Here is a 23,807-nt window from a genome sequence, read left to right as displayed (position 1 = left end):
GGACACTTTGCAGCCCATTGGATGTATACAGTACACTATAAATGCTATGACTTGTGTATTCATAGAGCCAAATCAGTATCAATACAAAGAATCAACCAATAAAGTTCTATCTAATCTAATCTATATACACAACAACTTCTATCATACTCTGTTTGAAATTGTGTCATTTTTTGACTTTTCAGAGCAACAGTTTTTTCAGTGACATGTTAAGAGAGAGTTTTGTGTATTCAGACTAACTACTATAAGCAAATCGCCGCTTTTAAAGCAGGTATAGTTATTTAGTTCAAGTTTGTACTGTTATTGGCTTCCCTGCTGAGAGTAAGTAGGTCGATACCCCGGAAATACCGACTAATTCAGAAGCTGGACCCATCTGTAAGTTAGCTTTGCTTAGCATAACACCTGTTTACAGCTAACTTAACTCATACTCTACAGTCAAAATGTAGGTTGTAAGGTAAATCCAGTGTAAACCTTATTTATTTATTTATTTATTTATTCATTCATTATTTCTTTTTAAAAATGACTATTTTGAGACCCAAAAATAAAGGACTCAGTGGTTCTCCACCAGAATTTGATTACTGGCAGCATCAAGGATCAATAGAAACAGTTAGATTTTAACTTCAGTTGAGATCAGCATAAAGAGTGTAAACATGACATTTTACAGTTTAACATAATGGGTGTAAACATGATGTTTTACAGTTTAACATAAGAGTATAAACATGCCAGTCTACAGCTGAACTGTGCTGCCTGCTGTTTGCTCTTCACATAAAGTGTTGTCATGAAACAGCGCCATCTTAACTGATTTAGTTCACTGGTTAATGGACCATACATTTCCATATACAACTCTTTTGCATAATTAAGAATATTTTGTGGCCTTAACCTTAACATTCATTTTGTCAGATAAATTTGTGTCATATAAGTTTGTAGGATTTTAACTGTAATGTATATATATTTTTAATCTCTCTCTCTCTCTCTCTCTCTTTTTTTTAAAATCCCAAACTACCTAAACTATCTAAAGTTATTTCTCTACTGGAAAACAATGTGGTTCATTGTCTATTGTTTTAAGTGTGCTACAGAAGTAATGTGGTCATAAAGTATTTATTTTTGAGTGGAAGAAAAGAACATTTGAGATGAAAAACAAAACAAAACAGGATAATACATGTGGCTGGTTGTCAAATCTGATTGATCTTTTTTGCAGAGAAGAAAAAGAAGAAATTGCAACCAACATAGCCACAGTTAATTTTGACCTGACAAGCTGTCAATAAATAAATAAATAAAGCAACAATGATTTTAAATTAGGAAGGTGCCTGCAGAGATATAAATGTATTATGAATGTTAGCTTCGACATTTGAATACTAATGAAAGCACAACTTTTTGTGGAATATGGTGTATGTACAATGTACTTCTTAGATCTGTTTACAGATAATATACTATTTAGCTATATTTGGTCAGCTATAATCATTTTTGGTATACGCAATAGTCTGCTTCTTTACGTGTTATTCAAAAATGTCTTTTTTTTTTGACTTGTCAATAAAGTCAGATTTAAAAATAAGTATTTCTTCTTCTTCACCTGTTTTTGATGCAGTACAAACACTCGGCAGCGCCTCCTGCTGAGCTGCTTCCGAACTGACAGATCTGAACATGTGAGCTCATCTCTGCTCCCTGAGTCAGTGTGTTAGTTAGCTGCGAGGTGATGGAACGAACAGCTAGTTAGTGGCTACTAACCAACTACAGTTCCTAGACAGTGTTTGCTGTGCTCGGTCTGTGCGGCTCGGAGAACCAGAGAGAACCGCTGCTGTCCGCTGAAGCACCGCGCTGCTGCTGCTGCTAACTGAGCTAAATTCGGCTAACGAAAGCAGCTGCAGACAGTAAGAATAAAAATGGCCTCTGTTTCTATTCCTGCCTGCACCAGTGCACTGCTGCTGGATATTGAAGGCACCACCACACCTATCACGTTTGTAAAGGTGAGTTAAATTAGATAAAATAGCCGCTATACGCATGAAATGCTACTCATTTAATAGCACTGTGGCTAATTATGTACGGTTTATTGCTAACAGCTGCTTGTCAGCGGTAGCAGACCGCTAAACCAGGATAGCTTTATTGTGAAGTTATAGAGCTAAATCTAAAGTCAACACTGCTTTCCTTTACGTGTTTGGACATTTCATTGTTGTCTTCTTCATTATTTCTTTCTTGGTTCCTTTTATGTAACTAAACGCCCATCTGGTAAGAAACGGACCATATGCTGCCTTCAGGCTCCACTGGAATTGTCGTAATTACGAGGGTCGTACTTGTAAATGTCAACGCTCAATTTTTTTCAATTTTTTTTGTTTAATGGCATTTTGTTTTTTAATGGCAATTTGTTTACTAAACACGCCTTGATACTTTAAGATTTGTTCATCACAAAACAATCATCGACTAGTGAAGTCATGCCAAATCCATTGTTCACTCTTAATTCATACAGAGATTTCGTCAATTCACGGTACTTTTAAATGTCACACGGCTGTAGACGCTGTATTCATGCAGCTAGTTCAAGTAATTGATCCCATCTCATTTCATATGGTGTGAACCCAGTTTCGCAGTTCATTGAAGAACTGTTGTTTTTAGGATACCAAAGTAATAGCTTCAAACCCAGAGTACAAACCTAAAACACCAGTGAAAGTAATTGTGATTGTGATCTAATTTTTCTTTATTAAATCTATAAAAATATAGTGGTATTGTAAGGCTCTGGAGGTTTTAATAAGAAGCAATAAAACAACAGGAATGAATGATTGTACCACAGTGTGTTCAGACATTTTAATATTCAACCAGAAATGAGGGGTGCTTCCATTAACATCAGCTTACTTTCCGTTCATGTCTCTCCACCTTCATGTTACACTGCTGCTGATTAGATAAACTCTTGCAGAGACAAGCGCTGCAGTACTGAAGTGCACATTTTATTCACCCTCTTTAACACTTCCCACAGGAATTCAGTTAACCGTCCATTAGCTGTGTTGTTGATCGGCCGACTGTGAGCTTCCGGTAACATGACATTAATAGTGCAGAGTTATTGTACATGTTGGTAAGTTAGCTTGAAAGATAAAACCGAAAGAAAATGTTATCATCACCCCTTATTGCATGGTCAGACTCCGAGAGTGAACAAAGTTTACACATTACAAAATAAATCACTTGTTTGACTTGGTCGTCGGCACAATATAATTGTGTTGTTTGTTTTATTGTCTTTTATTATGTTTTTATTGTCCTTCTTTTAATGTTTTACTGCTGCTCTGTTTTTGTAAAGCACTCCAATTCTGAAAGGTACTATAGAAATAAAATGTGTTATTACTATGATTATTTTTATTACTATTATTTATCACATTCACTGTCCTGTCACTCTTTGGAGTCCACATGTCTGTCGGAGAGACTCTCTGTCCAAGTGGGACATGTTGGCTCCTTTAAAACATCTTTTACAGACAGGCGTTGTGGTGTCTGTGAGCTTTCCCTCACTGTAGCGGTGTAAGCAAAATAATTCTATGTTTCACTTTGTGTGTCTGCATAATTCCATATAGTTGTGGACGGTTGACATCAATGCTTGAATGTGTCTTGGAGCTATTAAACTGAAAAAAGTTGTTTGCAGCCTGTTGTGTCTGCAGGGAGTGGAAGCAGAACCTGCAAACACAAACCACGTCTACGTTATTAATCGGAAATACTGCTCTTAGCAAAACACCACTGATCAATTGCAAGACAGGATTTAGTTTTGTTTTTAAAATGGCAAAATACTGCAGCAGTTTTCTAACATCGGTGTACTGTGCAACATTAGTGGGAACTAATTAGCATCAAAGACAGTAAAGTAGGAATTAATGAAAAAAATTGTATGGGGAGTGTTTTCTGTCTAAATTTTGTAATAGAATTCAGACAATTAAAGGTATTATTGTCTTCTTTGTTATTTTTAGGACATCTTATTTCCATACATCAGGGAGCATCTTGAGGATCACCTGTCCACTCACTGGGAAGAAGACGAGTGCAAACAAGATGTTCATCTACTGAAGAAACAGGTAACAAGAAGAGATGGGGGTTTTTTTGGTCAATTTTGTCAATTAGCCTGTCAATATTATTTACTTAATCAATTAGCTATTTGCTTTAGGAAATGTCAGGGAAGGGTGAAAAATGTTCATCAGTGTTTTTTCAAATCAAATCAAGTTTATTGTCATTTTGCTGTACATACAACAGTAGTACAAACAAGATGAGAGAGCGTTTCTTCAGGATCCAAAAACTAGAAGCAATTAAATGAAGTGTTTGCATATCTGAATCAGCAGTTCAGCATTCTGACAGCTTGTGGAATGAAGCTGTTGATCAGTCTGGAGGTTCTTCCTTTAATGCTCGGGAAGTGTTTTCCTGATAGCACCAGTTCAAGCAGTTTATGGAGAGAGTGTGAGGAGTCCCTGACAATGTTCAGTGTCCTGCTCCTGCAGCAGCTCAGGAAAAGTTAGAAGTTAGTCAGGAAAAGCCCCAATGTCTCATTTTGTCTAAAGTTATTTGGTCTGTTGTGATGGAAGAATAAAGAAACTAGAAAATATTCACATTTAAGAAGCTGGAATCAGAAAATTCAGACTAAATTATTACTATAAAAATGCTCAAACTGTTAACATAGTTACTGATTCATTTATTTATTTATTTTTTTTTTAAACTATTTTTTAAAAACTAATGCAGGTGTTTGCATCTGAAAAACTGGATACTGTGACATTTTTGGGAGAAAATGTTCAAAACATGAACCAACTGACATCTCAACCGCTTTTCTGCTGCATCATACTGTTAGTTCTTTGCATAGATGATGGATTTGATATATTTTATTGGTAGGAAAGTATTTGTTATATATAAAAATATATATTTGGTGCATTTATGTTTATAATATTTTGTCCACTTTTACTTTTGTCCCCAAGAGTTATGTCACAACGAACTGAATGTTATCATTTCTTCTCTAGAATTTACCAAATAAAAATGCAGAGACCTGTAAATTCCAATTTCCTTTAAGCTTACAGTGGTTGTTTTGTTCTGTTTATTTTTTTGAGGTGAAGTTCAGAATATGAGACAATGGAACTCTGAAAATTAATGTTTTTTTTTTTTCTTCAGTTTCTGAGACTTGAGTCAGGCGCTGTAACGTTATATTGCTGTAACCTAAACACTAGTAGGGAACAGAAATGATGAGATACTGATACAAAACCTGTTGAAAAACTTTCCCTTCTACCTGAGGATTAAATCTAAAAGACTTCAGGGCCCTAAACACTGTAATGGTCTTTTAATAAAAGGCTAACTGTCATGGCAGATTGAAGAGGACATGAAACAGAACCGGGCGTGTCCCGTCCACGCCGTGGACCAGACGGTTCACACAGACGAGGAGAAGGCCATCAGGGAGGTGGTGGAAAACGTGCTGTGGCAGATGGCGGCGGATAGGAAGTCCACAGCGCTCAAACAGCTCCAAGGTCACATGTGGAGGACGGCGTATTCTTCAGGGAGAATCAAAGGCGAGTAAGTACACCATCATTTTCCTCACTTTCAAAATTCATATTTTTAAGTCATGACTTTGCAAGTTTGCCAGAAGCACAGTGAACATGAATAGTGGGTTTGTCCTGATAACAACAGCAGGCTTTTGGACCTTTATCAGAGCTCAGTGAGACACATTTGGTTAATATTTACATCCCAGAATATAAACTGCTTCTGCACTGTACATAGCACAGCTGATAATTTGTGGGAACAAACAGGATCAACCACAGGATCACAGTCACAGTCAGATGACAAACCAGACCATCAGGAGCTGAGGGGAGGAATAAACTAACATCGTAAAGCAGTTAAATTAAGTTATCTGGAAGCACCATGTCTGCTGGACATAAAAACGATGGGGGCCGAGCAGTTACTGGATTTCAGATCAAAGCAAATTGCAAAGGCTGCAGTAAAGAATATGCACTACATACAGGGTTTAACTGTTGTCAGTGTTTATACAAATTCATGTCGTCTTTCTTGTGTTAGTCACACTGTTGACATTTCATTAATTACACAGTGAATATTGAACTTAAGCTTGACTTGCAGAAGTCAGAAAAATTGCCATTAGATATCTTCCCCAAAACGTTAAGCCCTTAAAGAGACACATCGTGATGTTTGTTTCAGTAGTTTCTCGTAGAATCCTTAAAGATGCAACATATTTCTGAAATCTGCAATAACATAAACCATCGGGGGAGGTTTTGCCATAACTTCGCAATCTACAAATCAGAAATCCTGCCAAAGTTAAACCAATGCTCCATCGTTGAACATGTCCACACTCTCATTTTGTCTCATCTGAACTACCACAACTCATTTTCCACTTCCCTGAATAATGCAGCAGTTGCCTGTTTACAGTTGGCTTAAGCCCCAGAAGCAAAACTGCTCACAAACACTCGACGTAGTGAACACATCACTGCGATCCGGGCTAACATACACATGCTCCCATTCAGAACTAAAGCTAATATTCTCTTTGATTACTTGTAAATCTCTTCATGGTCTCACTCCACTCTAATCCTCGGCACTTTTAACCTCTTACTTTGCATCTCGGCCCTGGAGGTTACTTCACCATCAGAAAAGCAGTTGCTGTTAAAAGTCTGTGGTTCAGACTTGAATGTTTTCACTGTTTGCACCTTTGAAACAAATTGCCCCTTAATGTCAGAACAGCTTAGTCAGTGCCTCAGTTAAAAACAACCTTTTGAAAACCTTCGTGTACAGACCGGCTTTTGTATAATATTTCATGTTTTTTTCAGTGTTTCATTGTCTAATATATTATTGCCTGAGGAAACGTGTTACTCCAGTTACAAACAAATAAGCTTACAGGCTATTTAGTTGCTTAACTATGTTGACTGTGTAAATGTGGAATTAAAATAAACTAGTTTGACACGTACTAGCAGTGTACAGAGTCCATGCATAGCAGGTCATCTGACCTGTAAGGCAATATTCCAGAAAACCAGCTACACACCCTGAAGGACATCATCCTCACTTGGATTATTGATCCAAGTACATATTGTATGAAACTGGATTGTGAAAAACTAATAAAATCAGTCTTTCTCCTTTTGCTGCAGTCAAGTTTCCATTCATTTGTAAAGAAATATTTGTCCTTGCATTGGAAGCCAGGGGACATAGTTCAAGATCCTATGAGATGTTTACCACTGATATCAGTACTGCGTATATTTAGGGTTGTTGCTAAATTAATATTTTCATCACTGATTTGTCTGCCAATCATTTTTTTAATTAATCATTTAGCATATAAAATTTGTAATTTCTCAGAGCTCACAGTATTGTTTCCAATATACTTATTTTGTCAAACAGTCTAAAAACCAAAGGGATTCATTTGACTGTTGTGAGTAATTAAGAAACTGTCACATTTCAGAAGCTGGAACCAGAACCTAATTTTCTAGTAAAATAAATAGGTTTGAAATAGAAAGTTGTAATCCATTCACAGGTTCATCACACATCTTTACGTGTTTGGGGTCACAATGATTTTAAGACTATAATCAGAACCTGCCAAGACGGTTTTGGCATACGAGGAATCTTACTTGGTGTTTTGGTGCATAACAGTAATACTGACAAGGAGAAAACTTTGAAGAAGGATTAAAGAAGCAAGTGTTGCAAGTCCGAGCTATTAAAAAAAGTACAGAATATCTAATGTTATTAAAGGAAGGAGCTGTACAGATAAATGGGGTCTGTTAGCTTTATATAGGTACAGAATGAGGTATAAGTTGATGATGTTGGGCTGTTTGCACACAGGGTCTATCAGGACGTGGTTCCATCCATCAAAACCTGGAGAGAACAAGGCCTCAAAATCTACATTTACTCCTCTGGAAGCATCGAGGCACAGAAACTTCTGTTTGGATACTCTGTCGAAGGAGACGTTTTAGATGTAAGTGCCTCTCTCATTTCTATGCAAACACTCTAACATAAACAGAACTTTGGTCTTGGAAATATAGATTTTTTTTAATGTAAACTCGTGCTGTTGATGTCTGAGATACTGAGTCTGATTGGATGGTTTTGTTTTATCATTTCAGTTATTTGACGGTCACTTTGACACCGGTGTGGGACCTAAAGTAGACTGCAAAAGCTATGAGAGAATCACAGAGAGGATTGGCTGTCAACCTGAAGAAATCACGTTCTTGACAGATGTCAGCCGAGGTGAGTATACCAGCACGTATTCATTTATTCTACTATTGTGCATTGGAAACACACATACTGTTACAATTGTGAGATATTTTTCCTGTATGTAATTGACAGATATTTTGTGTGGAAAAAACAAAACAAAGCACATATATTGTATTACTTACTAAGTTTAAAATAAGCAGCAGGAGTTAGTTTTTTGCTTGGTTACACATGAAGGAAGTAAACTCTCCAGCTAAAGAGCTCTGTTTGTTTGTTAGCCATGCAAGTCGATAAACTCTTTAATTCAAAAGCTCGAATTGTTGCCTTCAGCAGAAACGTCTTGTAGGTGTTTTACATAGCTGACCATCAGTCTCCACACTTGACTTCTGTAAAAAAATAAACAACTTTAGTTGGAAGATGTAGGACGTGCTACACCACTGCCATGGGTGATGCAGTGCTCGTTGAACTCAGACTCTGCTGAGCATTGTGGATGTCTGATACTGAAACACCTGATGACCCACCGATGATGTGTCCAGGTGCATCAGGAGGATTTATGCTAGAAGGAGTTACAAGATGTTGTCCCAGCTCTCCCAAATACAGTCTTCAGGGCATAATTTTTTTTAGCATGCAGATCGCAGTTGCAACACAACTAAACTGTTATTCGCGGTTTTCAGGTCGTTTGCCAAACTCTATGTAGATTTATGATATCTGGCACTCGACTTTTTGGCAGTCAGCTTCGCTAATTTGAAGTTATTCCAGACCAAATACTTTATATTTGTACCAGATGCTTGATTATTATTATAATTTTTTTTAGACAGCTAGTGTAGTTGCCCCGCCCACGGTGACTGTGATTGGTTTAAAGAAATACAAACGAGCCAGATTGTTTTTCTTCGCTATAGCAGGACTTTGTATTTCCTGGTTATAAAAGTCAACAGATTCCGTAGAATGTTTTTTTTTTTTTCCTTCGTGTCTGCTTTTATTTACTTGTGGATTTGTCGTTGCAGAGGCTAAAGCAGCAGAAGAAGCCGGGCTGAACGTGGTGGTGGTGGTCAGGCCTGGAAACATGGAGCTGACGGATGAGGAGAGGGCCCACTATAATCTCATTACCTCCTTTAGCCAACTTCAGCTGACGGGACGAGCTTAACACAGAGCGAGGAGGGAGGCAGGGACCACTTCTCTGACTTCACTTCATACTGACCTTCTCCTTCTCCTCTTTGCCCCCCACCTTTTTGCAACACTGGTGTTTTTGTTTGTTCCACGTTGACAGTAGAGGAGGTGATGCTGCTGGGCCTGCAGTTACCCAGCAGCAGGGCTGATAATGAAGAAGTTCAGCTGTCCAGCTCGTTCAGGACGCCTACAGATGTACGGAGCATAACAGGAACTTACATGGAACATCACTGTCATTGGACCATTTGAATGACTGGGAGGTGCTGAAAACCAACTACAAGCTTGAAGGAATCTGCACATGACCTGTGATACCTTTTTACCTTTTAGATGAACCGTATTTGACTGCCACTTTCCAACTCTGTGTGTGTGCGCGAGCTGTATTTGTCACCATTTTGTAACCGTTTCTTCCCTCTACACTTACAGATGTGCTGCAGCTGTATGAAGTTTTATCCAGTGATTGAGCTGTCATGTTTTAGAGAGTAGAACCACAGTGTAGATGCACTCAGCAGTGGTGCTGCTGACAGAAATTTCAAACTTCATTTGAATGTCTTAATTAACCCCCTCGCAGGTGAATGGTGTCTATTTAAATGTGCCATCCTTGTTGTTCATCTGTAATGTGGGTAAAAAAGTACCGAATCATTGCCAAACTGGTGATTTATGTGTGAAACATTCAGGAAACGTACTTCCAATAAATGCCTTGTCTCACACAGCAGCCTGTCTCTTCTTCATTGCACATGTTGTGCTGCGTCTTAAACAAATATGTAGTCTGACTGGAAATATAGAACAGATAAAGAGTCAGCTCACACATATCAGAAAGACACTTGCAGGTGTAGTTGGTTGATGAGATAAGTGAAGAAAACACAGTAAAACACACATTTCCTGGTTTAATAGACAAGATTGGGAGTTCTACAACAAACAGCCAAAGTCTTCTGCCACCAAAACACCACCACATCCTCTACAGAAACCACCGTCTGCCGCAGGCCAGGCAGTACCAACAACCTATTGCTGTATTTCTGTAGAGTCTCACTTTCCCAGTGCCATGACCCAGAGAGGCACACCCAAAGTGCCAAGAAGGATTTGTAATCAGCCCTCACCAGGCTGCTCACTAGCATGACAGGTCACCCACCTGGACTGAGGAGGGCCTCGGATGGGTCTCTGGAAGACGACAGCCATCTGAAGGAGAAACTATGTAACATGGGCCAACGCATTCAAGAGCTCCTCGCTGACAAGGAGCAGTTCCTCCACCAGGCCCAGAGCAGTAAGAACCAAACCTGCAAGCTGGAGGAACTTCTGATGAGCAGTGAGAGACAAGATAAAGAGTTCCAAGAACTGCTGGAGAAAACCACCAACCAGCAGAAGGACAAGGCCTCTACAGAGAGTCTGAGTCCAGCCATGACATGGACCAACATCAGGGAGGATAGATAGACTGGGAAAGAGCAGCTCAGTTAGAGAAAGAAAGAAATCTCCAAATTTAAGCTGGAGAAAGAGAGTCTCTCTGAGATGCAGTTAGAAACCAGAAACCTCCAGACAAAAGAGCAGCAAGAAGAAAAGGAGGCACTGGAGAACGACAGAAAGGTGATGAAGGACAGAAATAAAGAACTGAAGGACAACAGCAGACTGCAGGAAGAGAAGAAAAAAGTAGAAGACTAAAGAAGTGCAGGAGAAGATGAGACTACTACATTAAAAAGCTCCTGGATGAAAAGGGGCAGTTCATAGACCAGGAGGAGGCTGGAGGCTGAGAGGCACAAAAACTCCAGAGAGATGAGAACACTGAGTCCTGGAGGAGCAGATCTCTGTGAGAGAGCAGGAACTTCCGAGACTTGATGGTCTGAATCAGAGTCTCTCTGTGAAGCTCTTCAGCATCGAGGAGCAGCTGCTGGAAAAAGAAACCTGGAGGACTGAACACAACACTGTGGAAGAACTCAGGAAGGATGCTGCCCTGAGAGAGGAGGAGAAGGAAGAGATGGTGAAGAACCAGAGGTTTAGAAGACATTAACAAAGACCTCCTTCCCTCTTTTAATTTTTCCCTAACCCCTCGACGACCCTCAGCCCCTCTTTCCCTACTTTACTATCAATCATTAAAAAATGAACAAAAATAATAGAATTAAAAACTAAACCTATCATATTTCCTCATGTGAAAATAACATTAAATCTGAAGAGTCCATGTCTCATTTTAAGGTTTTCAGCTGTTTGAACATTCCTAATTTTTCAAAGCTTCATGGACAACTGAGACTTTTTACTAATGTTAATGTTGGATTAGTTTTTCTTGTAGCTCAATAGAGTTCTAGAGATAGTGCTGGTGTTTCCTTCTAAAACACATTTATCGAAAACATTTGTGAGACTCCGTGTTCAGGCCTCTGGGTTGATACTTTAATCTTTAATTTAAGCTGCAGCACTGAGACTAAGACAAACACAACTGTCTTTATGTTTCAGCCCAAAAATTCAGTAAAAGAACCAAATCTCCTCAAGAAAACACTAGAATGTTGTGCAGCACAGTCTGGCTGAAATGACACCGCTGATAAAATCAAACCTTAATGTTTAAATCAGTCTGGTACATTTATACAATAAATAAATGAATGCTGGGGGGACAAATCTCTAAAAAGGGTGACACTGTGGTAATTGTAGTTGTCATTCAAATAATTTAGAACCAGAAAATTTAACTTTTAATGGAAACACTCACACACACTCACACACAAATAATGTAGAGTCTGTTTTTGCTCTTCAATCTCACTCCAGCTGGCAGCTAAAAGTTGATAACTCTGGCCTTGCTCAGTGTTTCTCAAGTGTGTTTTGGCCACAAGGGACAAGTTTACATCTGGTTGTAGCTGTAAGTCATCATAAAGTTGGAGGAGCACTGGTGTAGCTCTCCTGCACTCATGGTGATAATAACACAGGCTAAGAATAGAAAGAAAGTGGGATGACCTTACTTTGATTAGACCACAGTGTCTCAGCCTACTCATGACTCACTTATTACTTAAGACGACTTAGGACTTAGAGCAAGGTAATACAAATATGTATAATGGGAATAATATAAAGTATAGAAAACATGCAGTGTGCAAAATGCGGAAAATCCATAATGTATAAAAATACAGTGTGCAAAATGACTTGCATGACTAAAATATCAATATAACATAAAGTAGGAAAATAAATTCTCGAACATTTGGAACAGTCTCAGTATATATGTAACAAATGTACAGAAATAAACACTTCAACTCAAACATTACACAACTGTGATGCCACAACAGTTGACGTGCCTTGGAACAAAAAAAAGAAGAAGTTTTGCTAGCTTTCTTATCTGTAATTTGATTTTATATTTTGTGCATTTTTTTTAATGCTCCATGGAGGACAAAACAAACAAACAAAAAACAACTGTGAAATCTTTATGAAGTAATTTTGTGCCACCCCCGGTGCAGCAGGTGCCGCAATGAATCCTTCACCGTTCGTGTGTTGGACGCTTTAAAACACCAACGAAGAAGAGGAGGCGACGGCGATGAAAACAAAACGACGAGATCTGCCTCAAAATTGTCGTAACTGAAGCTATTTTTGTTGTTGTTGCCTTATTTAAACCCATTCTGCCTAAATTCACACTGACGCTGCATTACAGCCACGTAAACTAACTAGCTAGCTCACTGTAACCGGCGCCAAGCGTTTTATTTAGAATACATAAATCATTAGCTAGCCACGAGCTAACGTTACTTAGCGTAGCTTCTGTTTGGATTTCTGACGTACGTTTAGTTTTGGAGACGTTTAGCGGCGCGACTTCAGTTCAGAAGTAGTTACTGAAAAAAACAAAACATGTCGGATGATTATGAATTCAGCGATGACACGACCATGATGAGAATGGAGGAGGATGGGGAGGCGAACAGCGACGACCCGATGTCAGCGGCCGGGGACTGTGGCCTGATGGGGGGCGAGGCCGAGGGCTCCAGGATCGACGCCAGTAAAAACGAGGAGGATGAAGGGTACGATCACATCAGCTGGACTCACCTGTCATGTCTTCAGCTGTCACCAGTGAGACACTATTACAGAGCTGACTGGAGGTTCACCTCCTGAGGGGCCCCGGGGCACTCACTGAGTGTTATTGATATTATATTTAGACATCATAGTGTCATTATGTCATCTGGCACCGAGAATCTAATCCGTACATTGTAGCGATCAGTTAGTTGTTTGAGAGAAAAAAGAGAGAAAATTAAGAAAAATAGATTTTAAAAAATACCGTGTTATAGAGCTGAGAGCTTTTGGGAAAAGATGTAATTGCAATTTCTTAGACAATTATTATGATTGTAACTGCATTATAATCTTGTAAAGTCAAACGTTAGTATTTTCTCTGTAACAAATTTAAAACGTGAACGAGCATCACCACATGACTTATAAACAAATGTATTTATAAGTCTATAAATCATGATGCATGCAAGTCAGCGTCCATGATGACCGGCAGAGTCTATACACTGATCAGTGGGTTTAAACAGCTGCTAGAAGTTTCAATCTGCTTGAATTACGTAACTCTGAACTGCATCATTAGTCTTATCTCTAAGATTGCAATTTCAATTAGAAATGAGTAAAATGTTCAGTCATGCTTTTCTTTTTTCATTTTGTAGAATGACTAATCATTAAATAAACGAAGACGAGGTCACATTGATCGACAGCAACAGTAGTTGTTGGTAGCAGCCTTACAGTTTTTCTACGATGGAGTAATCCAGCCTGACACACGTTTTCTGTGGGTTAATTACTTAATATACAGTAAAAATGAACATCGTTTGAAAAAACACAACAAATAATAGCATTATGAACTCCCAACAGTGAGGTCATGAAGCTAGATTTTGACACAGGGTCCCTCTGCTAGACAGAGGCTACAAGATAAAGAATGGAGTTATATTTGATATTGTAGTGAAGTCGTGTACATTTATTGCAAATTGCAGATTAATGAATTATTTAGGCTGGTTAAATGGAGTGAATGTGTCCAGGGCACTTGGCTGCTTTGCCTGGTTGGTTGTCCAGCTCTTCACATCAGTCTCATAAGGTGCTTCCTTCAAACAGACGCAGCATCTTATCTTTCCCAAAACATTTATTTTGTCAACAGGAAGATGTTTGTTGGAGGGCTCAGCTGGGACACGACTAAGAAGGACCTGAAAGATTACTTTTCAAAGTTTGGGGAGGTTGTGGATTGCACGTTAAAACTGGACCCCATGACTGGACGTTCAAGGGGCTTCGGCTTCGTGCTCTTCAAAGAACCTGAAAGTGTTGACAAGGTACTGCCTGTTCAAATTACATCTTTATGCTGCAAGTAACGGTACATATAAGAACACATTTGTAGAACTTCTTAAATATCACTTTTTATGAACTGCCATTACGTTCACGACACAGGTGTGGATGGGACAGACAAAACTTTCTGAGTCATTATTTCTGTGAAGCTACAGCTCACTGTTTTGAAGCCTTTGATTCAGTGGAAAACAGGGACACCTGCTGGACAAATCCTTTTACTACATTAGATATGAGACCATGCTAAAACAGTTCAGCTTCACAATTTTAAACAAAGTGCACAACCATGTGTTTAAATAGCTTTGAAGATTGGAAAAGGACATCCCATTTTCCAAACGAGCCAGCACAAGACTTCAGCTGTGTTGCACAGTCCATTTTTAGCCTTCCATCTCGATGATATCTCATTTGGTTTATCTTCAACAGACAAATGACCCAAAAAAAACCAAAAAAGATTATTGTTTAACAACATTCTTGCTGCTGTGAAAGTATTTCCAGAAATATTCAGTTACCAGGTTTCTAAACCTATTTTTAAAGTTGCAACTTTATTTTCTTATTGGTGTGGTTTGGAAATAACGCACATATAAACATAAAGTATGTTAGTTTGGATGAAAATATAAAATCTTGGAAAAGAATGAATATATCCCGATACAGGTCATAACAAACATTGTTGTTTTTATAAGGAAAAAGAAGAAGAACTTGAAGAAGAGGTTAAAAAATCTTGTTTATTGTGCAAAATCCAGGATATCTTTTTACTCAGATTGTCAGACGGTTGTGTGGACTCTGTGACTGCAGTAATAATGCAGCAGAGACAAAAACTGCATCTGAATCATGAACATCTGTGGTCTGTTTAATAGTTTAGATACTGAATGAAAGTAGTAGATATGAAACAACTGTTTTGTGCCTCCAGCTTGTCAGGTGTGATGTTTTGCTGTTTTTCTTAGTTCTATTAAAGTTTTGTCAACTACAGTTATTTTAATCATTTATGAAAAATCACTTTTCAAGCCAAGTGTCAAGCAGCTGCATTTAGCAGCTTCTTAAATTGCAATATTTGTTAACTGTAAACTGTAGATATTTTGATTTTGGACTTCTCGTCAGACAGAGTTAGTAATTTAATCATGGAACCCTCTGGTCTGTGAGTCTTCTGACATTTAATACGAGAAAAACAATGAATTAACTGACCAGCAAATTTAATTTTCAACAGTTTCTGCCCAAGAATAAAGTGAAGCAACATGGCCGTTTAGTCGTGACTATCAGGATAACAACAACCAAACATCCCTTGTATTTGGCTCAGATACGTAACGCTTGACACAATTTCCTACATGAGCTTTTATCAGATTTTTACTTTGTTGTGAAGGTTGCCTCACAGAAGGAACATAAACTCAACGGGAAGGTCATCGATCCCAAAAAAGCCAAGGCCATGAAGAGTAAGGAGCCTGTAAAGAAGATCTTTGTCGGCGGTCTTTCTCCAGACACACCTGAGGAGAAAGTCCGAGAGTATTTTGGTGCCTTTGGAGAGGTACGCCACTTGTTACACTCACAAATTCAGCCGTTGCTCATGAGGGTTGTGTGTTTTAATTTACGTTACGAGCATCTTTTTGGTGGCTCTGCCACTCTGCAGTACTGCTGACGATTTAACTCAGCCATTCTTTCCTTGAAACACTTTTCAGGAAGATGACTGCATGTTATTTTATGGATTTATGTATTGATGATGTGAACAGGTAGAGTCCATTGAGCTTCCCATGGAGAACAAAACAAACAAACGGAGAGGCTTTTGCTTCATCACATTTAAAGAAGAGGAGCCAGTTAAGAAGATCATGGAGAAAAAGTACCACAACATCGGACTGAGCAAGGTACAGGCTTTTTTTGGTTCCTTCTTCAAATCAGACTTTAGCACATAATGTGATGACTTTAAATCAATATAAAAAATCAACCTGATTGTTTGCTTTAGTGTGAAATAAAGGTGGCGATGTCCAAGGAGCAGTACCAGCAGCAGCAGTACTGGGGAGGCAGAGGTGGATACTCATCCAGGTCTCGAGGACGAGGTGGTGGTGAGTTGAGAAAACATTTCAGTTTCACACAGTGTGTCGCAGATCAAGAAAGAGATAAACCATGTTGCTTTTTCTTATTTAAAAAAAAAGAGTGAATTCCTTTGAAATAAGGAACGGTTAGAGTTGGAGTTTAGTGAATGGTTTTGTGGCATGTGTTGTGTGATGACTTCTGCTTAACTGCAGGCCCCAACCAAAATTGGAACCAGGGTTATGGCAACTACTGGAATCAAGGCTATGGAAATTATGGCAATTATGGTTACAATAATCAAGGATATGGAGGCTACGGAGGCTATGATTACTCTGGTTACAACAACTATTATGGATATGGTGACTACAACAGTGAGTAAAGCCGTCAGTGCCTCAGTTTCATGTCCAGGTGTTTTTGTTCATGTTTGAAACGTCTGACATTCACTGTGTGCCGCACTTGTAGATCAGTCGGGTGGATACGGCAAGTCGCCACGGCGTGGTGGTCACACCAACAGTTACAAGCCGTATTAACGGGGGAAAACCCTCATCTTCAAGTAGGTATGTAACAGCAAAAAATACAGCTCTTACTGTAAACTTAAAGTAGTTATATTTACTTTGGTGTTTGGTAACATTATGTATAATTTCCTCTTATAAATTTCTTTTTCTCAGCACCCTCAAGTGCTTTACAGTAGTGGTAACATAGAGGCTACGCTCTTGTGGCGATTATTTTAACAGCCGGCCTTCTGCTGCCTCTTTTGCACCTTCTCTTTTTTTTTAAACTGTAAAGTTAACAGGTAAAGTACTGCTACTACAGTAAATGGATGCCAAAGTTAAGGATGTGCAAGGAAACAGAAAAGGAAGTATGTTGTCTCCTAACTCTGACATACCTTGTTTGTACCTGCCAGCGGAGCTTCCTTGCAGGCCATGAGCTGACTCCCAGATACTCTCAGGGCCCGCTCAATGCGGACCGGGTACGAGAAGCATACGCTCTCGAATGCTGCCATTTGGTATGGTCTTACAACATCCTGTATCAGCATTTCTAAACTAAACAATATGGGACACGTCCAGCTTTGTCATCTTTCTTTCCATTTTAATTTCTTTGCAACTGTTTGTAATGTAAAACTTAAAATATACACATGTAATTGTCATTTTTTACAGGCCCTTACTCCCCCACAAGTAATGATTATAATTATGAAAAAATAACTATTTGCTTTTCAAAGGATACGTACAGCTTTCTCTGGACTTTCCAGTTCCTAATGTTAATATATGCACTCCTAATCATATCTAAAATGCTTGTTTCTTTATTTAGCTCTTGTAGCCAGTAGTCCATGAGCTAAAACCTGGTTTTGGACTCTACAGTGTTGGGGGATAAAGTGCTTTACTTTGTGTACATGTATTGTTCTGTTTTGTGTTACTGACAGCGATGGAAAAGACTCCTCTTTTTGTTAATTTTCCTGTAACAAATTTTCCTCTTATAACCTTTGGTAAAACAAGGAGAATCAAAGTGTCACTACATTTCCAGAAATTTGCATGTGATGCTTTTCTTTAATGTGTATTTTTGACCAATCTGAAGGTTTCTTCCATTTAATATTTTGGCTTTGACTTCAATTTATTGCACTTCAGGATCCCTAGCTTAACTTTCTAACTTTTTTTTTTTTTTTTTAAGCTGTAAAATAATTGTTCTCAGTTTGTTTTTTCTTATTGTTTTTATTACATTGAACATTATAAACACAGGGGATTCCTATTTTCTTTGTAATCTGACAGTGTTTTGTTCACCTATAGCTGATTTGTTCCCGTTTGTTTTTCGTAGGTGTCAGAGTGATGAAAGTCTGCTGTGCGCTGGTGGAGCGTTGGCCAGAGAGATGGTGGTATCCAGCAAAGATCACTTAGCTGATTGTAAGAAAATAAAAGGAGAGCACTATGACCTACAGTTCATTTCCTCTATATTTACCAGAGTATTTCAGTGTTTTTGCATTTGTTTAGACTGCTGCGGCAACGTTTTATTAGCAGTTCCTCATCCGTTCTTTTTTTGTATTTAATGTTCTCAAACTGCTACTTGTGAATTGCTTCATTTATTCCATAACTGAAATGTAATATTGTTTGGAACAGATCACACATATATATACAGTACTGTGGTAGCAAAGATACAAAATGAGTTGTCACCATTTATCCTCTTTATCATAGTCATCAGTCATAAAATACATTTTGTTATTACATTGTTTGACGGTCATAAACATACAGCATATATATATATACAGTGTATTCGACATTAAAAAAAATGAAACAAATAAAATAATAAACACTCATTTGGATTTGTGTTCCATTAACAAAGTGGTGTTGCGTCACACGTGAATGACAGTTGGAGTGTTAAAGAAGTATTTCAGTCAGCTTCATAGCAAATTTAATCTCTGCTGCTCTGAATTTTGTCTTTGCATTACGTCACCACAGAGTGACCTGATCAATAGTTGTTTTCCCTTCGAAATTATATGCTCATTTTGATCCTGAAATATACAACGTCTCCTCTCTGATCTGAAATGATCACTTGAGTGCAATTAATCGCCTGTGGTTGAGCGTCATCTTCATGACTTTCAGTCCTGAGTGGGCAAAGATGGGATTTATATCACGTTTGTGGCAGCGAGAATGATGAGGATGAGGATGATCAGCACCACCACCCCGATTATAATCATCATTTTGATGTTTTTCCACCAGTATTTCCTGGCAACCCTTGTGGACGTCCTTTGGAATGAGTCCGCCTAAAATAACAAAATCAACAGAAAACCAATAAGACAGGCGATCAACAAGTCTGTAAACATCCTATAAAAGCACTGGAGGTAGTTTCCTTAGAAAGCGTTGTCTCAGCTACGTCTCTGTGGTTCATCAGTTACACACCCACTGCTGCATATGGCCAAAACCTTGTGATGATGATTAATTTTCTTCCAAGAAAATATCAATCAGCTAATCATTGGAGCTCTGAGAAGAAATCATTCTTTCTGATTACTTTTCTTCTCCTTCAACAAATCCATATGAAGCTGTAAACGTGATACAATGAAAAAAATAATTGATGTTTATATAGTGTACTGTTTTTTTAATCATACTTTTGTAAAATGTTTTTGAAAGTCTCATATTTAACGTGGGTGAACCTGCAGAAAACCTATAAAGGACAGACTGTTTACAAGCAGGAGGAGTAACACTGCATTTGAGAGTAAAGATCAGATAAAAATGTATCAATCCACAAGGAAATTCTTTAAAAACAAATCAACGTGGTTTAGAATCCAAAGTTATTTAGAGCAGTAGTATATATATCTATATATACTTGTCAAAAACTCCTGTTAGCTAAAAATAATGGATAAAAAGTTGAAGTATATAGTCAACAGTAAAGGATAAATGGTTAAAGTAGATATAAAAGGGAATACATGTTTTAAAACTTGTAAAGGGTAAATGGTTGAAATCGGTACCTGAAAGTTATGGATAAACAGATTAAAGACTTAGTTTAAAAATAATAGATAGCTGTTAAGTTGTGAGGGAAAGAAGTAATAGTTGTGTTTTTTTTAATTGTCGGTGGTTGGAATAGCTGAATAGTTGGTTAAAGTAGCAGATAAAAATAGCTAAAAGTTATGGATAAATCTTTGAAACTGTTCAGCAAAATATAAGCTGATAGAAAAGCTCAAAGAAATTAATAATTATATGACATAGATAGGCCAAAGTGTTGGATAAATTGGTAAATATGGACATCATGGCGATAAGAGCAAAAGAGACTAAATAGTTGAAATGATTAAAAGTAGTGGACACATAATGGTGAAATAGCTAGCTAGCTAATGCTAAGGATTATCAGTTGCATTTGCTAGTCAGGAGTAAAGGACAAATGATGTAAAAAAAAAAACTATAGTACTGGATACACAGTTGAAATGTTTAGCCTACAGTATTTGATAAATTGTTAAAATATGTATTAAAGCATTAATAACTGCTGGATAGATAGTTCAAATAGCTAGCTGGATTGCTAACATTTACAGATAACTTCAAATGATCAGCCAAAAGTAATGTCTGGATGGGAGAATATATAAAAGATAAATGGTTGAAATTGTTGACTAAAAGTTAGGAATAGCTGTGAAAGGCTGAAAAAGGTTGCCTAATAAATGGCTGAAGAAGCTAGCTTGCCTAAATGTTATGGACAAGCGGTGAAAGGTGTTGAATAAATTGCTATAAAACTGAAAGTAACTGATAAATGATTTAAGTGTGTAGCTAATGGTTATTAATATAATTGACCTTAATATTTACAGTTCAACTGTACAAAATATATGTTTTGTACAATATCCACTTTTATATCATATATAGAAAACAGTGATTAAAATGTTTTACATCAGAGGTGGATTTGGGTATTTGAGTTCATTTGACAGGGCTCAAAGTATGTCAGGATAAAAAAAGAAATAAAATTAATTTAAAAGCTTTTATTTTCTGGACTTTGCTTTTGTGTCATTTGGTGTCAAATATTGGATAATCTGACTCAATTGGGCCTCAAAAGACAATGAATTTAAAAGAGAAATGAAGGACACAAGCCATGCATCAAATTTCCTAATCTTATGAGTGTTTATTTTTTAATAAGATCATAATCTTTAATCCACAGCTGTCAGATTGCTACAATGAAATGGGGGGTTTATCATTATTATTATTTTTTTTAATTTAAAAAAAAATCAAAACAAAAAATGGCAAACTATGTAAAAAAATAGGCCGAAGCACTGTAGTGTTTAAAAACTTCAAAATATTTTGAAAATAACAGCAAATATCTGTAAAACAATTATTTTTTTTTAGTTAATGTGTAAATTCATCATTAAAAAAATAGATTTTTGATGTGGGCATTTTTTTTGTTTGTTTGTTTTCTTACAGCCAGTGTACAATGTAAATAAATACTTTTAAAATGTGATTTTACTAGATACTGTATAAACCTGTGACATAACAGTCCAAAAATATTTTACATTTTTTCAATCCTTAATACTTAATGCCTGCTTTAAAAATAGTTTTAAAAAATAAATAAATAAAAGGGAAAGTAAAAAAAAGTCATTTTTGGGGGTAAATGTTGTAAAACAACGAATTAAGAAATTAATATTTGTAAAAACACAGATTTTTTTGTGAGCAATATTTACATATTTGTCTTTTTTTTTTTTTTTTAAATTAGGTTACCCTATAATTTAAAACCTTCCTGTGATTTCACTAATTATCTGTAATTTAACAAAACAGTGAAACTGTGTAAAATAACAGTTAATTGTTTCAAAAATTATTGTAAAAACAGTCTTTTTTTTACAGTGTACTCACAGATGCCTGCAGGTCGTCAGTCTTGCCGATGAGATCATCTAGTCGGTCGCCCCTCTCCAGCACTTTGTTGATGTTGTCTTTCAGGATAACTTTAACCTCGTTCACCTGACCTTGCACTTGGTCAAACTTAGTGTTTGAGCCGGTGGCTGGAGGCTGAGGGTTCATGTCGGCCTGTGGAAAATGGTCACTTTTAGTCAACAAACACTGACTACCATGAGGTCACCTGAATGCCTGCCAGCCAATGCAGGAACACTGTAAGCACAGTTTCTACTGACCTAATGTCACTTCCTACTACTGTGTTAACAGGAAAAACAGCTATCAGGCTTATAGCGGCCTGTCACGGGAAAACTCAGGCACTGTGGTTATACAGTCAATCTGGTTCACAAACAGTCTAACGTGGGTATTTTAAATAGTATCAAGATGATTCAAATCCACAAATCAAACACAACACGATGACAAGTAAACTCAGCTTTAGCACCACTTACCATAGCAGCTCTGTTTTCAGTCTCAACCAACAAAAATCCGCTTAATGCAAGAAAAATTAAATCCTCCACAGACTCTTGTCGTCCAGTCCAGTTAGTTTGATAAACAAACTCAAAGATCTCTACTTCTGGTCACTGTACGAGTCATACAGCAGGAGCTGAGCAAATGTCTGCTGAAGGTTGCACCTCTTCTAGTTACTCATTAACTACCTCAATCAAAGTCTCACTGGCTTTACTTGAACAGGTCACCATCACCACAAAGATCTAGGTTCAGTCAGATCATGGGCTGTCATTTCCTGCTATTCAGGAACTAGGCTGCCTCTTCTTCACCACCGAAAGGCACAAAAACCCCCCAGACTGAGCTGCAGGGTTGGTCCCTAAAGACAAGCAAGGAGACGTTTGAGTCTAACTGGTAAAAACCTGTCTGTTAGTTACAGTTCTATGTGTTACGTACCATCAGCTGTTGGAGTGGTGGAAGCAGGCCAGCGCTAAACTGATACGTCCGGGCAAAGGGCTCAGTGTGTTCAGCAGAGGGATATTTGCAAGGCAATAAAGAGGTGAAGTCACTCGGTTGCTCCACTTCATTTCCTCATCCTGTGTTGTGCAGCGTGTTATTTCAGCAGTGTAGCAACAACTTCACAGGTTCCATGTGCAAACATGATGAGCTTAACCCTTGAAATGCTGTAATAGTTTTAACAATAACTCCACACTTTAAATGTTACTTCACTCCTAAGTTATATTTAACTCTTTTTTCATACAGAGAAAGTGACACCATCCACTAGCAGTCTGTAAGCTGATGTGGGTCATGGACAGATTGTGGAGTCCCTTAAGAGCTGCTCATTTACAAGAAGCATCTTTTTGTCCATTTTGTGTCCCATTTTGATCATCTTGCAGCTCTTTTTGTCACCCAGTGGCTCTTTCTGGAAGATCTGTGTCATTTTTTGTGTCTCCTTTTACATCTGTTTTCATTCACATTGAGTCTCTTCTTGGTAATTTTTTTGTTTTTGGTCACTTGGATCTGTTTTTGGTCATTTTGGATCTATTTTTTTGGTTGTTTTGTGTCACGTTTTGTTCTAGTTTGTCACTGTTAATGATCTCTTTGCATCTCATTTTGGATATTTTGTGTCTGTTTTTGGTTGTTTTGTGTCTCTTTAAGTTCTCTTTACATTACATGTCTCTTTATGTGTCCTCTTGTCATTTTGTGTCTCTTTTTGATCATTTTGTGATTTTTTTATTTTACCCTCTGTTGATGTTTGTCCCATTTTGCTTGTTTTCTATCTGGTCTGGGGCCTTAGGTTTTGCATTTGTGCAGTGATCAACCACCTTTTCTGAGTTGCTTCTATGTCTTTATGCACATTTTGTATCTCTCTCATTGTTTGCATCTCTTTTCCATCATTTTGCATCTGTTGTTTTTGCATAAATTTTGTCTTTCTTATTTTTCTTATTGGTTCCT

At 37.7% G+C, this 23,807-nt stretch overlaps 3 protein-coding genes across 7 annotated transcripts; 2 read left to right on the top strand and 1 right to left on the bottom strand.

Moving 5' to 3' along the window:
• The first annotated feature begins 1,615 nt into the window (after positions 1-1,615).
• On the top strand, positions 1,616-10,003 carry enoph1 (enolase-phosphatase 1). The gene is made up of 6 exons (XM_008300818.1): positions 1,616-1,961; positions 3,927-4,028; positions 5,297-5,499; positions 7,759-7,891; positions 8,037-8,160; positions 9,129-10,003. The coding sequence occupies exons 1-6, from the start codon at positions 1,878-1,880 to the stop codon at positions 9,266-9,268; spliced, it is 786 nt and encodes a 261-aa protein (XP_008299040.1). The 5' UTR covers positions 1,616-1,877; the 3' UTR covers positions 9,269-10,003.
• A 2,752-nt stretch (positions 10,004-12,755) lies between these two features.
• Positions 12,756-18,871, top strand: hnrnpd (heterogeneous nuclear ribonucleoprotein D). 4 transcript variants are annotated; one of them, XR_520945.1, is made up of 9 exons: positions 12,756-13,253; positions 14,372-14,540; positions 15,905-16,066; positions 16,269-16,400; positions 16,499-16,598; positions 16,782-16,937; positions 17,029-17,119; positions 17,471-17,572; positions 18,376-18,871. XR_520945.1 is itself a non-coding variant. In XM_008300814.1 (8 exons), the coding sequence occupies exons 1-7, from the start codon at positions 13,087-13,089 to the stop codon at positions 17,094-17,096; spliced, it is 954 nt and encodes a 317-aa protein (XP_008299036.1). In that variant the 5' UTR covers positions 12,756-13,086; the 3' UTR covers positions 17,097-17,119; positions 18,376-18,871. The 4 variants fall into 4 exon arrangements, 2 of the variants coding, with proteins under 2 accessions (XP_008299036.1, XP_008299035.1); XR_520944.1 differs by having other exon boundaries at positions 17,029-17,123; XM_008300814.1 differs by lacking the exon at positions 17,471-17,572.
• LOC103371479 (vesicle-associated membrane protein 8) lies at positions 18,722-22,919 on the bottom strand. 2 transcript variants are annotated; one of them, XM_008300816.1, is made up of 3 exons: positions 22,809-22,919; positions 21,873-22,043; positions 18,722-19,318 (listed from the first exon to the last, which is right to left on the bottom strand). In XM_008300816.1, the coding sequence occupies exons 1-3, from the start codon at positions 22,809-22,811 to the stop codon at positions 19,181-19,183; spliced, it is 312 nt and encodes a 103-aa protein (XP_008299038.1). In that variant the 5' UTR covers positions 22,812-22,919; the 3' UTR covers positions 18,722-19,180. The 2 variants fall into 2 exon arrangements, with proteins under 2 accessions (XP_008299038.1, XP_008299039.1); XM_008300817.1 differs by lacking the exon at positions 22,809-22,919 and adding an exon at positions 22,358-22,743.
• Positions 22,920-23,807: the final 888 nt, after the last annotated feature.

This window comes from Stegastes partitus, unplaced genomic scaffold (genome assembly GCF_000690725.1).
Source record: "Stegastes partitus isolate 25-593 unplaced genomic scaffold, Stegastes_partitus-1.0.2 Scaffold1594, whole genome shotgun sequence".
In the NCBI taxonomy this organism is placed as follows: domain Eukaryota; kingdom Metazoa; phylum Chordata; class Actinopteri; family Pomacentridae; genus Stegastes; species Stegastes partitus.
The sequence above is the reverse complement of the archived record's forward strand: the minus strand, read 5'-3'. Positions and strand labels throughout refer to the sequence as shown.

What these genes read in the sequence shown, in the direction of transcription:
- LOC103371479 (XM_008300816.1), bottom strand. An exon ending in CTGACGACCTGCAGGCATCT is followed by an intron (nt 19,319 to 21,872) that starts GTGAGTACACTG and finishes TTGTTATTTTAG; the next exon opens with GCGGACTCATTCCAAAGGAC.
- enoph1 (XM_008300818.1), top strand. Translation starts at nt 1,878, where the DNA reads ATGGCCTCTGTTTCTATTCCTGCCTGCACCAGTGCACTGCTGCTGGAT. An exon ending in CACCTATCACGTTTGTAAAG is followed by an intron (nt 1,962 to 3,926) that starts GTGAGTTAAATT and finishes TGTTATTTTTAG; the next exon opens with GACATCTTATTTCCATACAT. An exon ending in TTCATCTACTGAAGAAACAG is followed by an intron (nt 4,029 to 5,296) that starts GTAACAAGAAGA and finishes CTGTCATGGCAG; the next exon opens with ATTGAAGAGGACATGAAACA.
- hnrnpd (XM_008300814.1), top strand. Translation starts at nt 13,087, where the DNA reads ATGTCGGATGATTATGAATTCAGCGATGACACGACCATGATGAGAATG. An exon ending in AACCTGAAAGTGTTGACAAG is followed by an intron (nt 14,541 to 15,904) that starts GTACTGCCTGTT and finishes TTTGTTGTGAAG; the next exon opens with GTTGCCTCACAGAAGGAACA. An exon ending in ATTTTGGTGCCTTTGGAGAG is followed by an intron (nt 16,067 to 16,268) that starts GTACGCCACTTG and finishes TGATGTGAACAG; the next exon opens with GTAGAGTCCATTGAGCTTCC.